This window comes from Trachinotus anak, unplaced genomic scaffold (assembly GCF_046630095.1).
Source record: "Trachinotus anak isolate AG129_WGS33_773 ecotype Australia unplaced genomic scaffold, CSIRO_AGI_Tana_v1 ptg000016l, whole genome shotgun sequence".
NCBI lineage: Eukaryota > Metazoa > Chordata > Actinopteri > Carangiformes > Carangidae > Trachinotus > Trachinotus anak.
The window spans coordinates 21,769,061-21,786,749 of NW_027273867.1; the positions used below are offsets into that span (position 1 = coordinate 21,769,061).

At 42.2% G+C, this 17,689-nt stretch overlaps 2 protein-coding genes across 2 annotated transcripts; one reads left to right on the plus strand and one right to left on the minus strand.

Annotated features, from left to right (window-relative positions):
* The first annotated feature begins 281 nt into the window (after positions 1-281).
* On the plus strand, positions 282-11,237 carry bmp8a (bone morphogenetic protein 8a). The gene is made up of 7 exons (XM_071501076.1): positions 282-1,644; positions 7,072-7,264; positions 8,108-8,256; positions 8,402-8,581; positions 8,958-9,037; positions 9,654-9,764; positions 10,469-11,237. The coding sequence occupies exons 1-7, from the start codon at positions 1,128-1,130 to the stop codon at positions 10,616-10,618; spliced, it is 1,380 nt and encodes a 459-aa protein (XP_071357177.1). The 5' UTR covers positions 282-1,127; the 3' UTR covers positions 10,619-11,237.
* A 498-nt stretch (positions 11,238-11,735) lies between these two features.
* LOC139634558 (zinc finger protein 706) lies at positions 11,736-16,574 on the minus strand. Its single transcript, XM_071501078.1, has 4 exons — positions 16,428-16,574; positions 14,288-14,438; positions 13,213-13,335; positions 11,736-12,995 (listed from the first exon to the last, which is right to left on the minus strand). The coding sequence occupies exons 2-3, from the start codon at positions 14,420-14,422 to the stop codon at positions 13,240-13,242; spliced, it is 231 nt and encodes a 76-aa protein (XP_071357179.1). The 5' UTR covers positions 14,423-14,438; positions 16,428-16,574; the 3' UTR covers positions 11,736-12,995; positions 13,213-13,239.
* Between the last annotated feature and the right edge of the window lie 1,115 nt (positions 16,575-17,689).

Sequence of the window (17,689 nt, forward strand, 5' to 3'; positions counted from 1 at the left end):
CATCAGGCCACTGGACATCTTTCCCGCCAAGACACTCAACGTTGAGCGGCTATGAAAGGAGGCAGTCATGAGAAGATGAAAAGATGGATGGGTGGAGGTAAAGAGAGAGAGAGAGAGAGAGAGAGAGAGATGAGGTCTCCCAGAGAGACCGCCGGGAGGGTGATGATGAGAGGAGGAGGAGGAGAGAGGAGGAGGAGGAGGGAGGAGGAGGAGGAGGGAGGAGGCAGGGAGGGGTGATGATGAGAGGAGGAGGAGGAGGAGGAGGCAGGGAGGGAAACTCCCTCCTGGTTATGAACAACTGTGAACAAGCTCTCTCACACACACACACACACACACACACACAGACACAGGACGCGCTCTCTCTCTCTCTCTCTGTCTCTCTGTCTCTCTCTCTCTCTCTGCGCCTCAGCTCCGACCGTGCAGCAGAGCTTTGAGACTGTGGAAGAAAGCTGCGGCCTCTGGAGGGCTGCAGCCAGGGAGCCGAGTCCTGGAGTTACCGTCTTCACAAAGTGGATGCAGACACCTGGAGGCCGGGGGCGTGCGGAGCGCAGCGCTGTCGGATGGATGAGTGAGGGCTCGGGGATGAACGGGTGAAGCTTCCGGCGGTGACTTCTCCGCTGATTTCCCGTGAGTCGCCGCAGGTGTGACCGTCTTTGTGTCGTCGTGACGTCAAAGGGAAGTTGATGACGCAGCTCTCAGGTTTACCTGCAGTCTCTGCAGCACCTGCTCTTCACTGAAACCACTGTCCACCCCCCAGGTTTAGCGCTTCAAAGCGCAGCAAAGAGAAAAGAAAAAAGTGTATAATCATGGCCCCACTCTCATTATCTCTGCTGCTTGTGCTGCACAGCTGAGGTGAGACATCAGAGGGTGAGGGGGGGGGGTTCTTCGAGATTAAAGAAGAGGGAGAGAGGAAAGCCGGGGGGGGGAGGGAGAGTAAACACGTCCCAGCTCTGCTCCAAACACATCAGGCATAAATCAGCTCTGCGGGGACTCTGGGGACACCCTGGACCGAGGAGGGGGCCCTGTGTTTCCCAGCCTGGACGCACTGGAGGGAGTAAAAACCTGAGTAAAGTTTGTGCAGCAGATTATTTGTGAGGAAAACAACAGAAGAAGAAGAAGCCACAGCCATGTCCTCAGACGTCTCCTCCAGCTTCCCCTGCGTTTGCACCGAGAAACGGCAGCTCCTCTTCAGAGCCACCTCCACCCCCCACTGGCCTCTCCTCCACCCCAGGACCCTGCTCCTGCTGCCGCTGCTCCTGCTGCTCTTCCCCTCCCTGTGGAGCCAGCAGGCCGAGGCCGTGGTGCACTCCAGCTTCAAGCGGCTCAGCGGCCGAGAGAAGAAGGAGATGCAGAAGGAGATCCTGTCCATCCTGGGTCTGCCGGGGCGCCCCAGGCCCCACCCGCCGCTGCGGCCGCCCTCCTCGGCGCCGCTCTTCATGCTGGACCTGTACCACGCCATGTCGGCTGACGGGGAGGATGAGGGGAATGAGATCATCGTGAACGGGCCTGGCGTGGGGAAGTTTGGAGGGACGGAGAGGGTGGCTCAGGCCAACCACGCAGCCCTGCCGACCCTCAGCACTCACACCCCGCCGCTGGGGACCGTGGTCAGCGAGGCCGACACCGTGATGAGCTTCGTCAACCTGGGTGAGTGGTGATTTCTTTAACCTTTTCACCTCCCAAAGCACCGTGGAAACATGAGGACCTGCGCCAGAGGTCCCTGCTCACCTGGCTGTGGGCAGGTGATCCTGTGGCGCACAGGAAGTGGTGCAGCTCACGTCCCCAGTGGGTTTGGATGAGAGAGAACTGAACAAAGAACAAGAGCCACCTACAAAAACTCATCATGCATCAGTGGAAAATCAGAAACTACAGACAAAACCCAGTGGAGGAAAATAACAGCAGCAAAAGGTCTCACCAAAATAAAAGCACACAGGGATGTCACTCTACCATCTTAGAGGCACAGCTTGATTTGGGAAATACACATATTGGTTTTCTTAAGTCAGATGAAAATATTGATGCCACTCTCATGTCTGTATGTTTAATATGCACCTGGAGCCAGCAGTTAGCTGTTAAATTTGTCCTATGAAATTTAAAGTTGTTTTTTAAATCATTGGCTTTAACAATGTAAAGATGGAAAATTCCCTATTCCTTAATACATTTGCTGAAATGTTATATAGATTATAGATTCCTGTTTAGATTAATCATTACCTTATAGGACCAGTGAATTAAACTGTGCAGTCTTAGGGAGAATTAAATTGACTTTTAGCAACGCCAGCCCCAGCAGCTTCATTGACTCCTTGAGATGACTTGACATTTCATGTGGTGATAGTCAGAGTCACTCTAAAGTAGAATCCACTGAAAAGTTCAGCAAACCTATAATGGAAAGGTTTTTAATGAGAGTTTGGATTTGAAGAAATTATCCGAGTGCATTTAGATTTTGGCTGCTTCCAGCTCCCATAATGTAAAGGCACAAGGAGAATCACAATAAACTCCAGAAGGGGGCTGGCTGGACTGGATCTGGTCTTGATGGCTCACTTTACCACAGTGGCAGACTGTGGGTGGTCAGAGTAAAAAAGAAAAGTATGAGCAGGAAGTTTCAGGAACAATGGAAAGATGATTTTTTGAATCATTTGTGTTGAACATGCTACCAGAACAGCTCTGGTTTCAAGCAGAGTTACAATCCCAAACCACGCACTCAAAGTTGTGCAGGTTTCGGTGTTTAACATAAGCAGCTCCCCTGTTGACAGTGTCCCGCCAGTTTGGCCCCCAAGGAAAAAACGATGAAGACACCTGGTTTAATCTGCACATAACTCAAAGTGTAAAACGACATATTTTAGTTTTACAGTGGAGTTATGGCGTTGTGTCAAAATCTGTTTCTCCAGTTGTGTTTCTCGTGTTCAGATAAGGTTCAGGTTCAGGTCAGGCCCGACTTCTTCCTGGCCTCGTGCAGGGACTCACTACAGAAATCGTTGTAAATGGTTTTTACTTTTCCATTGAGTTTTGCCTTATTAAACAAATGAGCTCTGGTGTGTTGATGAGTGAGCTTTAGAGGTGCTGGTTGGTTTTATTACCTTTGAACAGAACCTGCTGCTGTTTCCCTCTGTTTCAGATCTTTGTGCTAAGCTAAGCTAACCAGCTGTAGGCCGTAGGTCCATATTTAATGGACAAACATGTATCAGTCGTCTCATCCAACTCTTGGCTGAGCAAATAAGTGAATTTCCAAACTATTCCTTGAACTTTGAGAACATTTTTATCATCAGTCCTGAATGACAGAGCAGTTTTTGACTTTGCGGTTTGGCAACAAAATGTAAACTGTGAGGAGATGAAATTACACTGTGTGTGAACTTGGTGACACTGACAGTGACATGTTGGTGCTGCCATTTTAGTTTCTTTGCTGTGCAAATTTCCACAAACATTCACCCCCAGAGAGAGAATTAAAACCAATGTCAGAACTATATTGGTAGGTTTCCATTTCAGCCCAGCATTCCTAAATCCACCAGCCGAGGTCCCTGCTGCTACAGCCACACTGCACCGAGCCGACCCGCTGCAGCTCTGAGAACCGACCACTGAACAGTCCAGAACAGCTCAGAGCTTCTCGTGGATGCTCGTCAGTCAAATGAAATCATACAAGCTTTCTCAGAGTCAGATTTTCAATGACGTACAGGGCAGCTATTTTGATAATCTTATAATCATTTCAATCATTTTTTAAGCCATAAAACCCCAAAAATGTGCTGGTCCCTGCTTCTGAGATATGAAAATGTCCCACTTCTTTGCCGTGTATGAAAATAAATCTAATATCTTTAGGTTTTGGACAGTAAAACAAAATCAAAAAAAGCTTTTTGAGGCCTCTGGGATGTTGTGACGGCAAAACAATTGATTAATCAATAAAATAAACAGCACAATTACATCCCTAAATATAGAAGAAAATCCTGTTAAACACTGCCACCCAGACCTTGTGTTAGTGTTTGTGCCTCTGTCAAAACCACACAGCAGCCTGACTGATGCCTATCTGTCAGAGCTCAGAAATTAAACATCCTCGTCTTGATGGCTTCCTTCCTCCAGCTTCTCTGGAATGGGATGATGATCTGAGCCCAGTTCACCGTGGGAAACATCACCCCCCCCACCCCCATCTCTCTGCTCGGGGTCTTTAATGAACTCGCATCAAATGAGAGGTTTCCTTTTCAAACTTCTCCTCTGTTTTGGAGGAGAAAACGCACCCTGAAATTTATCAGTCAGCACTGCAAAAACACAGCATCTCCTCCTCCAAACCACTGGGATTTTGTAAACAAAGGTGCCTCAAAGTGACTCATGGCTTTAATAGTGACCCACAGTCAGTCACAGCCAGTGTTTCCTTTCACACAGTGAAGCTGGTGTTTTGTGGTGAAACTCTTCAAACGTCATCAAAATGCATTTTAGACAAAGGTGCAGATTCAGAGGACTTCAAAAAGACAACTACAGGCAACTACAGGCACATTGTGTATTTGCACGACTCTTATGCAACACAGAGAATTACAGTCAGGTAACATTTTGTGCTTCTCCTACTCGTGTGATGAAAATTTTAAAATGTCACTGATCCGCTGCAGAGATGGTATATTTAGTTTCTACTCCCATAACTAATCTAATCAGTGTGTGTCGCTCATGTACGTTGAATCAAACAACCATGGGTGTGTGTTCCTACGCATATGTAATGGGAAGACACAGCTGGTTAGAATTAAAGGCCCCACTGACACACACTGAAAAAAAAAATGCAAACGGTCCGAAGCGAGATGAAAATACTGCTGTGGAGGGAGCGACTCTAAATATACCAGGCAGGGCTGCAATTATGGTGTGTGTGCTGAGCAGCTGCTGTGGTTCAGGGCACTAAGTGTCTCTAATTACTGCAGTGTGTGTGCGTGCGTGTGTGTGTGCTGATATGAGCACACCCAACCCATCAGGGGTGTCCTGTCCTTAGTATCTCTATTTACCATGTATTCATTTTGTGTGTGTGTGTGTGTGTGTGTGTCTGTCTGTGTGTGTGTGTGTGTGTGTGTGTGCATGTGCCAAACCTCACTAACCAGAGCTGTTTCGTGTCCCTGTGGGGTTCCACAAGGACACACACACACACACACACACACACACACACACACACACACACACACACACACACACACACACACACACACAGTGCACTAGTGTTCCACATGTGTGTGTGTGTTTGCCTGCTTCGTTTACTCATTGTTCTTGAACAGGACCTTCACGTTGATGTGTGTCAGTGTGAGGATCATCTGAAGTGGAACTCGACATGTTCTCCAGCTGCTGCTGTTGATGTGCTCTTTAGCAAGGCATTTCACATTTTCAGTGGCGCGTGGGTGTGATGTCGGAAGTTGGTGAAAAAGAGCATACACGCCTCATAAATCTTCTCTGGGTAAATACAGAACTGAAGTTGTGCACAGTAAAACTTGGAAGAGGAAAAAAAATGTATTTTCCACTCTTCCGGCTTCAGGACTTAAACCACGTGTTTTATCCTTTATGAGAACAACTTTGTGAAACTGCGCCGAGCTGAGGACCAGAGACAGACTAAGATATGTGCTGTACTTAAAGGACAGGTTCAGTGTTTGAAACCTGTCTGTAAACACTGGTCAGGCTGAAACAGTGTGATCATTGTAGTCCGTCCCCCTGTTTACACAGCTCTCTAAGAGTTAGTTATCTTAATATGCTCACAGTGTAAGTGATGGGGACACAATCTTCAGTCCTTCTGTACAAAAACGTTAATCTAGAGACAATATAAAGCTTCAACCTTCCAAATTAGTTTAAGTGAACAGGTTGCAGCTTTTCAGTGTAAAGTTTCCTCTTTGTTACCATCCCTCTGCAGCTCAACAGGGAATCTTACACAACTGAAGAAGAGATCTGCTTTGTTTTCACTCAGACTGCTCATATACATTAACTTCAGGTAAACTTTTAGATGCATCTACAGAGCGAGGACTGGATTTTATCCCCACTCACTTCCACTGAATCAGGAGGTGAAGAAAAACCTCTTTCACTTATGGTTTTAAGACAAAGGAAAATTGTGAATCAAGTCTTTAAGAACAGTTTTGAAGGTTCAGCAAATGGTAAATAGATGTACTCTCATTTTCTTTACTCCACTATTTTTCTGATAACTGTTGTTGTTAAATCAGTAAAAAAAATCTGATGCATTATTACAACTTTAACAAAACAACAGTAAGGTTGTTAAAATCTGCTTCACCTTGAGCAACTAGAAGAGGAAACATATTTTCAGCCTTGTTGCTGGTTTAGTGAAGGATTAGAAACGTGTTTCCTCTTCACTGACTCATCTCCCAGTGCTCTCATCTCCTCCACACCTTCACACTGCTGCTCCTCTTCTTCACTCTTCTGCTTTCACAGTTTCTCCTCTTACGTCTGCTTTCTCCCACGCCTCTGCACAGCCGACCTTTAACTTTCATTTGCTTCACTGAATATTATCTCTGCTTTTTTGCCGTTTCATTTGCACAGTTATTTTTCTTAGGTCAGGTTTAGGTTAGGTACCAAGTTTTTGGCTTTCATTACTGTACTACTTTGATATATTTCTTGTTTAGCTAAACATAAAAACATTCAAAATCTCAAAGATATTCAGTTTAAGATACAGAAAAGAAACAAATCCTCTCAATATTCTGTGGATTGACTGATTGATTGATTGAATAATGATCTTCTTTAGAGGTCTGTGGCTCTAAACTGTCTACTACTTGTGGTTGGTTTTCTTTTTTTGCTCTTGTGGTCTCTGCTCTTGCTCTGGATGAGCATCCAGAGAGGAGCCGTAAATTAGTGCCAGCGCCTCCATGAGGTGGTCAGTCTTCATACATCCAAGATTATTCCAAAAATAAAACGTCAGTGCTTCCACTAATATTTAAGAAATTTTCTCTTTCATAGCTTAAAAAAAACAAACAACATCTGTTGATGTTTTAGCATAAACTTCATGTGAGAAAAAGCTTGTGTTCACTATATTTATTCTCTGTTGCTTATTTATTTGTGAATAACTGACTCACTGCTTTTTTGAGATGATATTCTAACACACAGACATGTGTCTTTGTGTCTCTGCAGTGGAGCAGGAGCGAGACCTCCTGCAGCCTCGTCCATACTGGAAGGAGTTTCGTTTCGACCTGACTCCCCTCCCTCAGGGGGAGACAGTGACCGCAGCAGAGTTTCGGATCTATAAGACCCTGACGATGGGTCAGAGGGCAAACCGAACACTGCACATCTCCGTCTACGAGATCAAGAGAGACAACAGACACAGGTTCAAACTTTCTCTTTCTCTGTTTTTCACTTTTGTTGTGAAAGTTATGAGATGTTTCGTTTGAAGTGGAACTTTGACTCAAATTTATATGATTACTGTCCATGTTTTCAACGACTAGCAGCCAAATAATAAACACTTTGAGACTTTTGACAAGGACACCCTAGTCTCTCTGTACTGACAAACCTTGGTACTTGTATAGTTCTGCCACTGATCTGACAGCAGCTTTAGGCTCATCCACAATAAATCTTTGAAACATTTATTTATCTCAATCAAAGATTTAACCTTTGTTACATTTTTGTAGACCACTTTGTACTTAAATGTCTTGGTTTGTTGTTTGACAGTCACTTTGGTCCAGACTGAAATGTCTCAGTTAATGTTTTATTGCCATTGAAGTTTGTACAGACATTGAAGGTCTGTAGAGGATGAATCCTGCTGACTTTGGTGATTCTCCTCACTTTTCCTCTGGTGACGTTGAGGTTGATTGTTCTGACTAAAATGTGTCGACAACTTCTAGATGGATTGCTATGAAATTTGGTTCACATGACATCCTCCTCAGGATGGACTGTAGTAACTTTAGTGATGACTTTTCATCTGGGACCATTTGACCTTTGACATCTCCCACTGAATCCATACAGACAAGCTTTAATTTTGAAGTAGTGTAACATCCAATTAAATGTTTAATTCAAATAGACTTTAACTACCCTATTCTCATCTTTTCATATTGCTTTAGCTGATGTATTATTCATCATGACCAATAATTAAATAACTTTAATCTTTCACTTTAGTCCAAAATTTCACTTTTAGCCGTTTTTATTTAAATATACATATTTCCTTTCCCCCCAGAGAGCCAGAGCTGGTGCTGCTGGACATGCAGTCGGTGCCTGCAGGACAGGAGGGCTGGCTGGCCTTCGACGTCACGTCCGCCTCCAACCACTGGCTCCTCCACCCCCGCAGCAACCTGGGCATCCGTCTGTATGTGGAGACTGAGGAGGGTGGGTGCAGCACTGGGCTACAATACCACAGAACCATAATAATCCTTGTTCAACTGGTTTTTATTACTTACTGGGTGATGTAAATGAAGTTTCTTATGCTTTATTTTAATCATTGATATATTAATTTCAAACACTTCTTCTCCAGACCGCTCCCTGTCTGCAGGCTGGATCGGGTTGGTGGGTCGCAGGGGGCCTCGCTCCAAACAGCCCTTCATGGTGACCTTCTTCAGGGAGAGCCAGGTCCCGTGTCGGCCGCCCCGAGCTGTCAAACCTCACCCCCGCAAGAAGAAACCCAAATACGACCTCCCCGTCCCCAGCATCCATAGTTAGGTTCCAGGCGTTTTACTTCACAACACTCAGTCACATTTTTCTTGCATCTTAAAAGGTTTTGGGGTTTAAAATGAATTTCACTGGCGATAATTACCTCATCTTTTAATATCAAATAAGAAATAACTGGTATCAAGAAATGACACAGAGAGACTGTTGTTTGTAAAGTTTAAACCTTCAAATATAGAAACTGTAGTGTTAAAGGTTAATGTCCTGCCAATTATTTTCACTGTGATAACCTTTTCAAAGTAAAAGGGTTCATGAATGAAAGTTTGAATAGAAAACATCATTTTATTCTCACTAAACACACATAAAACTGATCGAGTGACTTTTATCTCAACAAATGTTGTTGTTTTTCTTTCTTTCTTGTTCAGATCGGAGTCCTGCTAACAACGGAGGTCAGCCCTGTAAAAAACATGAGCTCTACGTCAGCTTCAGCGACCTGGGATGGAAGGTCAGCTCCTCTGCTTTGATTATTGATTTACACCATAATCAAGTTTTTATTCGGGTCCATTTAATGTCTGATGCCCATTTTCTTCTTGGTTGCAAGATCAGTATCATTGTTGACGCTGTTTAAGAGAAGAAAAACATTCTGTGTCCCCAAGTTGATTCAATCCAAAGCTTAGGAAAACAAACCTCAGTCTCATAATGAGTCTTAGTGTTTTTATTGGCGAGTAGACAAAGGCAAACTTGTAAGAATTACAATAAAGAATCCTTAAAAGAGTAAACTGAGGGATAAAAAATCTTCACTAATTGTTTTAATAAGACAAATTTATTCATTTATTTATTATTTACTCCAACTTTTAGCAAGTGTTGTAGTAACATTTAAAAGAAATCCTTACATTTTACTCAGTTTACAAAATCATTAATCTAACTTTAGTGTTTTAAAATTGTTCTGTGTATTTGTGTGAAATCTTGAATACGTCCAATCAATAACATGCATGCAATTTAATTTTCCTCAGAAAATTATAGTGACACTGAACAGATTTTCTGTCAAATTATAATATTTTCGGATGACTTTCCTGCCTGCTGCTCTTCATCATAAACTTTATTTCTGTTGCTCTGCTCAGGACTGGGTTTTGGCCCCCACTGGATATTCAGCCTACTACTGTGATGGAGAGTGTTTTTACCCCCTGGGCTCCTGCATGAACGCCACCAACCACGCCCTCATCCAGCAAGTGGTCAGTACAGTGATGACACATGTGGCACTGTTGCTTCATCCTGGAAACACTCAGGATGAGACTTTTTTGTTATAGTGTAGATAAAAACTCTCTACGTGCTGCAGTACTCTTGTTTCTGTAAACGCTTGTTTCTGTTGTACAGTATTTAGATATTCATATTTGAAGTACTTGTACATTACTTAAGATTTTCTATTTCATGCCACTCTATACTTCTATCTACTACATTTCAAAGGGAAATACTGTCTTTTTTACTCCACTGCAGATAAAATTAACACATATGATTCACTTTTAAAGCAGACTGCCCTGTTACATATCAAACCAGTGGTTCCTAATCTGTTTGGCTTGTGACCCCTTAGAAAAAAATTAGGGTCTAGTTTGTAAACGAAGTGTAAGAAATTCTACCAAAAAGAGATTCTTCCTTTTAACTTCTCACATGGTTTCATATGAAAAACTCCAAACAGAACTTTTTTCTTCTTCTTTCCTCTTACATTTAAAATCTCACAACCCCTCAGATTTACCTTGTGACCCCTGCGGGGTTCCTGACCTTTAGGTTGGGAACCACTGGACTAAACTAACTGCATATAATTTGTATTTAAAAGCAACTTCACCTTTAGCAGCTACAACAGTAAAAAGCTGTGTATTAACGTGTCTTCAATTAAGACCTAAATTGTAAACAGGAGCTGTATTTCACTCTGCACTGATAGGTCCACCTCCTGAAGCCCGATGAGGTTCCTAAGGCGTGTTGTGCCCCCACCAAGCTCAGCCCCATCTCCGTCCTCTTCTACGACGACAACAACAACGTCATCCTCAAAAAACATCGGAACATGGTGGTGAAGACCTGTGGATGTCTATGATAACAGTCCAAATGTGCATTCATGATTTTTTTTTTCCCTGACATGAACTTTGCAGGAAACTTTAAACATTGGCAAACAGGTTGGATGACAAAGGCACCAGAAATCTGACCTGGGCTCAAATCAGTGATTTCACTGTCTGTAATCAAATTTTCCAGTTGCAGATTCCAAATCAGCATTTTTTTTACTCAGAGGCTTTAACATGTTTTTACTGTATTTTCAAGGCTGTGGGTATTTGCTTATGTTCACGATGATACATGTTCAAATTCTCAGCTGGTTGAGTCAATACTTTGACCAGAAACGTCAGCTATGTACAGGTCAATTTTTTAAGAGCACAAATGTTAAATTTCATGAATTTTTCTACCAAACTAGAATCTTTTCATGCCTGTCCTATCAGGCACAAACCAAACAAAGGTGTTTTCACAGACTGGTTTCAATTGTGAAAATGGCAAATGATAGGGAATGGCAGAAAAAGCCATTAGTGATGCCTGTTTTTTGTTTTGTTTTTTTGTTTTTTTTTAATAAACAAGAAAGAAAATGACAGCACTACCGTTGTTTCAACACAAATCTATATGAAGAGACTATTAAACTGTATTCAATTAATAAAAATATATTTACATTATCTTGACTTGTGGTAACATGAAATGGACTGAGAGAAACTTCTATCAATCAATCTATCTAAAAAGTCTCCATCCGTCCTCTTCCCCCACTGAAGTGAACCATATTTGACGATATTACTCTTCAGTTTAATTCTGGTGCGTTATTATTAGTTTATTTCTGGAATAATTAAGATTAAATCTGTTTTAGACCAGTTACAGCACAGTTTGAAATGGCTGCTTCACTACATCTTGAAAACTTGAGCCGAAATGATTGGTCAATGAATTGACTGTTAGAAAACTACTTTCTAGTTCCGTTTATAATTAGTGTTTTTCTTTGTCGCAGACTGAGGATTGTTACAGGCTTGTTTTTTCTGACATTTTTCAGACCAAACAACTAAGTGATCATGAAAATCACCAGTTGCAGCCCCACTGTGGACACACACATACTCAACACCACAACCACGAGTCAATGTGAACATCAGTTTTCATCTCATGTACACAAAGTCAGCTGAGAAGAGCAGTCACATTAAATACATTGTTCAATTTATTGAAAAGGGTTAAAAAAAAAAAAGTACAGTGAAAGCAAATTCATGGAATTTTTGCCTACAAGTGAACATATGAAGAACCAAAAACAAACGTGAGTAATCATTTTGGCAGGTACTGGATTTAATCTAATTTTCAGTCCTTGGGGGGCTACTTGAAATGTTTTTGAAACTACAGCTGAAAGCATCAATGAGCACAGAACTGTGTACGTTTGTTAGGAGTTAGAGAAGTTAGCTAGCACTTGGTTTTTAAAACATCTCGTCCTGGTTTAACTGAAGTGGGACAAAGACGACGTTATTGCCAAGATTATTTAGTGAAACGTGCCCGAGGAGGACGACATTAAAATGAGCAGAAGTGGAAGAATTTGGAGGTTAAAAAAAAAAAAACATACTATGAGACTTGCTGTGTGGTCTAACGTGAGGTACTGTTGTAAAGTGTTTCTGAGTGAGGACACCTGTGGAGCAGCAGCACAGAGGAGGCAAAGCTGTAGAGTCTGACGCTCTTATCAGACAATAACCATGAATCTCCAAAAAATATTTCAACCAATATCCTGCAATTCAAAACCAATATCCATCAACTCTGCAGTTACACGACGAGACTTTGGTCATTTTCAGATGGTCATTAAAACTCCTCATCTGAATCTTGTATGGAGGGGAAGCACAGACGGCAACATCATGTGAATACCCTCTAGTGATTGGAGCTCAAAGGTTTTACGTAACCCAACAGCAGTGCCATGTCGACTGTGGATGAGCGATGAAATCTATAGTGGGGGGGTTTGAATGTGCCATCTATTCCTCTGGACGACACAGTGTTTAGTACAACCAGCTGTTAGCTAGCCACACATTCAAAACTATTGTTTTTTACGTCTCATTGTAGCTTTTTCAGTCTCGTCAACCTTCCCCAACATTAGTCACAGGATCGTTTTATTCAGTGTTAGCAGGCAAGCTTGCTGGTTCTGCTTTCTGGGAACCCCCCCCCCCCTTCCCCTCCCCTCTCTAAATCTGGAATAGCAAGGTAGTTGTACATAATAAATATAAAAAATGGGCTGCTGGTGTACTACTGCCCCATCATTACTGTTTTCTCTTACGCAAACACACACATACGTACACAGCACATACACACATTCACCCCTCCCTCCATCCCAACCCGCTGTCCATGAATACTGACGGGTCCCAGTGTTCGTCATCAACATCCTTCAGGCGCCGCAATTCAACGTTTAGTCCGTGGTCATTGTGTATCTGTAAACAACAGGTTTTGTTGTTTTTTAGTGTCGTGGTTGTGGTTTGAAAATATTAACAGTGACCAATTGAATTGACAAAGACCCTTGGAATAATTAGTTACTTCCGGTATTATTTCGGTTGCACCCTGATAATCTACAAGAACGCAAAACTTCCAGAGGTTTAATTTAACCACAGCTTCCTGTGAGCACAGCACTACTAGTGCGGTTGTTCTTACCCAGGTTCAGGTCCAGTCGGCAGTCCTTTATGCCTGAACGTCTGCCAGCTCAGGGGGCATGGGGGACTTGGGATGTTTGCTCTCAAAGTGCTGCTTGAAAGTCTTGGGGTCAGGCATCTGAGTCTGAAAGGAAAAAGGAGAATCAGGGTATTAGTTTATTTTATCTTATAGCAACAAGACTCTGCTCTACTGAAACTAATGTTTCATGCAGTGACAACACTTAGATTACATACTTCAGCCATGTTGAGATCAACAGGGAAGCAGAACCTAAAAGTTATAAGGAATGAACTTCTGCAGAAACTCAAACTGCTCAGCAAACAATTAGCAAATCAAATACATAAACCTGATGGACTCAGTATAAACCAGCACCAGTAAAGAACTTACTGAATCTTTAACAGATTCTACTGTGGAAAAGTGCAAGTACAGTGACATCTGGTGGTTTGAACAACTTAAAGCAGCCCTTCAAGACTCAGGTCAAAGCACCACAACACTGATCAGTAGTTATAGGTCCTGTTCGGACCTGGTATCAACATTATCATCTAACCTGACAGCCAACAAATCCAAGACCTACATATAGACTTCCAGATCATAAGGAACAGCATAATTAGCACCTACACAGGTGAGTATCAGGTAATCATATCATCCATCAACCATATTCTGCTTAAGGCCCCTTATGGGTGCCCCATAAGGCCCCTTATCAAAACTCAATATTTCAAAATTTAACTTAAATACCGCATCCTTCAGATTTTTCTTGTGTAGCTTCAAAAACTCGTAATATGGCTCCAACATTTATGATTATGTCTTTCTGGCATTTATCACTTTATTTCTCAATGATTCCATGAGATAGGTCCATGTGCCTTCACACAGTTTACCTGGAAAACTTTAAAAACTGATTCAGTGAAGCACCAGAGGTATCAGTCACATGGTATCCTTCATTTGACACAATGTTCTGAAACAGTGCTTCAGATGAGTGAAACAAGCTTTGGAGCTTTGTTATTATCTGTCTGTCTTGAGAAAAGCCTCAAATCTTCAGCTGAAAAGGAGTGAACACGCTGCAGCACCGTGTTGTACTCACCCGGCAGACAGGGCAGGTGTGGACCAGAGCGGCCTTCGCTGCAGTCTTCTGGTCAGCGCCGTGAGATTTCTTCTTCTCTGCTGCCTTCTTGGCATTCTTCTGCTGGGACTGAATCTTCTGCTGCCCACGAGCCATGGCCCTCAGCTTCGACCTGCAGGAATTTAAAAAAGAGACAACAGATTAACCTCATGTGCAAAAGTTATGGCCCAGACTTTAGACCAGAGCCATCTGTTTCTCATGTAATATGCAGAAATGCAGGAATGTAAATATGTATAAGAGGCAACAGGCCGGTTTGATGACTGTGACCTGCAACTGTACTCAATACACTAAATAACGACAATTTTTTTTGACTCAATACCAATATCAATAGTGCAACAATAGACTGAATGTGAAGGAGTTTAGGGGTTTAAGGGTTTTCTGTCTGTAATAAAGGCTTAAACGGCCCCAAAAATACTTCAAAAATAAACTGAATTATTGGAGGAAGGCCTCCACCTGTGATGGACTTACACAGTAACACAGTCTAATACTATTAAAGCAATAAATCCTGCTTTAATCAAGCAGTTTTTAATTGACTACTACCACTACTTCGTGGTACTCTTTAGAACTACAACTAACAAGTATTTACTGGTTATTCTACACGTTATAGACTTGTTTGGCCTAAATGTAAAAAGTGAAATGTTAAGAAACAGTGAGAAGTTACAAGACACATCTTCATACAAGCAATTTCACTGAAAGCCAAGTCAAAGTCTTCAGGTTCTCTGATTCATCTGACCAGCAGTATAAACCTTCTGTCAACATTTGAGAAACAAGAATTACAGCACGCCTCGTTCTGCATTCAACTGAGGTGTTTTCATTATATGGAGCATCTAACTTCACACCAATTAAGGTCAGCTGAATACTAGAAGCCTCCTCTCTCTATAGTGAGCATTAGTTTTAGGCCTTTAACCTCTGGAGAGTTAATACAGTAACTCTGTGCATCTCCCTGCTCCATTTTAAGTTCTTCAATTATTACAAACAGATCTTAGCAGATACAAGACTTAAAAGTACGTGGTTTATTTGTTCATGTACCAATGAAGGGCAATAAGTGGCGGAGGAAATGTGCCCGTTTCCTGTTTAGAAAAGTTATAGTGATATTACAAAATCAAAGGCTTTACATCACTAAAGCTGTTTGTCTTCTCTCTCATTTTCTGATGAGTGTTAAAGCTGTTCATGACAGACGTGAGCTAAAGAAAGGAAATTTACCTGGGATAAAGTTTTCACGGTGTTTCTGAACTCTAGTTTCATCACAAATATCACCACAACACAGGCAGGATTTACCACAAATGAACCTGCATCTGCAACTCGGCAAGTCACAACACAACAGCGACTTAAACTAGTTCATCATCCCTGCTGACGTTTCCCTTTAAATCATCAAACTGTTTATATTTCCAATATAAACTGCTTCTTTATACAGATATTTTCTGTAGCACACACAGTAAAGAGGGATGCTGTGGCCTGGGTGTCTTTGTATTGATGTGTTTCTGCTGTATAACACAATGATTCCTCACAATATCAATAATCAATCATTAAAAGCACCCGGGCCTGGACAAGCAGCAGAGACTGGACTGATAGGAAGGTCCACCTGCTGCCAGGCCTCCTTATTTTAGGTCAATTAACCCACAAAAACATTATATTCCCGCCTGCAGCAGGCTACAAAAATACGTTTAACATATAATAACTATAAGGGCACTTTTTAAAGGCATTAACTGGTCTTTTTTGAGGCTGAAACAGGAATTTATGTGTGTTTTTAACACTTACAGCCCTCCAGATACCCTGGATAACTTTGCAATTTCTTGTTGATTCGCCGTAACGTAGTAATTTGTTGGTTTTGCTAAACTGTAGCAACAAATCTGAAGTTGTTTCTCATTAAAAAAAAATAAGAAGACGACGACCAGTTTAATAAAAAATATCAAAATCGACTAAACGGGCCTCTCCTCACCGGCGCCGCCTTGCTAGCAGCGTTAGCCGAGGAAGCTAAGGTTGCATGTGACCGATTACAGCGAGGCACCGTGTTGTTGGCGACAGAGCAGTTATCTGACACAGGGAGAATTCACAGCTGTCGAACAATCAGGAATATCTTTACATTTTCAGACGGATTTACCTTCGAGGTTTGACTCTCTCTTCGCTCTTTTGTCGGTTTCTTTTTTGACCGCCTGCAGGAACTACACGGCGGATAAACCCCGGCGGTGCGGCGGACAGCGCCCCCGCTGCACCGGGGCCGAACTGCAGCGGCGGCGGCGGCGGTCGCTCCTCGGAGCCTCCGTCTGTTTGCGTTTCCTCTGAATTTAAGACACGTTTGGATAATAAATGTTCTTCCGTTGTGTTGGTGTGAGAGCGATGATTCATGCTCGATCCCCTCATCCACCTAAACCAGCCCAACTTTTGCTCTGCGATAAGTAAACCCAGTGGGACTGAAACCTGGCCAGTCTGGAAACACTAGGCAGGAGCATCATTAGTCAGATTCAGGGTTGCAAATTTCCGGAAACTTTCCATGGGAAGTTAAGATGGGGAATTTTGGAAATATTCCAAATTGGAAACTTTCTATGGGAATTTATGGGAATTTATGGGAATTAACTGGAAATTGGGGCTAATTTAAACAAACTGTATCATATACAAACATAAATGTAAATATTTGTGTTTTGTTATTTTTTTGTAAACAACTGGAATGGTCTTCAAAATATTTTACAATTGATGTATAAAGGAGTCAGAAGAAACAGCATCACAGCTTCTTAAATGGTCAATGACATGAAATATAACTTACATTTAGCACCTAACTTACCAGCTAGCTACTGTATGAATACACTTTTATTTAATTTTTGCAAGCTAAACAGTGATACCATTATAGATCAAATAAATTAACCCCATAATATTATAAAAAACTTAGTTGACTTTATATAATCCGCAGGCTCAAAAGTGTGGCCTCCAGGGTTTAAGCAACCATCTGTGCATGTGATGGAGGAGTGCACAGTGCATGCAGGGGGCGTGGCCTCAATAGCCCTGCAATAAGCAGTGCTGTGTGCATGTGATTGAGGAGTCTACTTGCATTAAATCTGGTTGTTTTAGCCAAGATTATGCTACAATATACTTTCCCCAACTATATTCAAGTTCCCTGTTGAGGGACAACCTTCAATTTTGTAAATTTCAGTTTTATTCCCATAAATTCCCGTTAATTCCCATAAATTCCTGTTAATTCCCATGGAAAGTTTCCAACTTTGAAAACTCACGGAATTTTGCAACCCTAGTTAGATTCAACTGTATGTTGCTCCTGCCTCTGACTGAGTTTTCTCAGGACAGAGGCTTCAAAAAACGGTTGGGCCCTTAAGTCCATTTGGAAGATGCCAAACTTGTGCAGACCATCGGGCT

Excerpts from the sequence above, each read along its gene's own strand:
- bmp8a (XM_071501076.1), top strand. The coding sequence starts at position 1,128 with ATGTCCTCAGACGTCTCCTCCAGCTTCCCCTGCGTTTGCACCGAGAAA. Across the intron at positions 8,582-8,957 it reads CCCCGTCCCCAGCATCCATA|ATCGGAGTCCTGCTAACAAC; the intron begins GTTAGGTTCCAG and ends TTTCTTGTTCAG. Across the intron at positions 9,038-9,653 it reads TCAGCGACCTGGGATGGAAG|GACTGGGTTTTGGCCCCCAC; the intron begins GTCAGCTCCTCT and ends TGCTCTGCTCAG.
- LOC139634558 (XM_071501078.1), bottom strand. The coding sequence starts at position 14,422 with ATGGCTCGTGGGCAGCAGAAGATTCAGTCCCAGCAGAAGAATGCCAAG. Across the intron at positions 13,336-14,287 it reads ACACCTGCCCTGTCTGCCGG|ACTCAGATGCCTGACCCCAA; the intron begins GTGAGTACAACA and ends TTTTCCTTTCAG.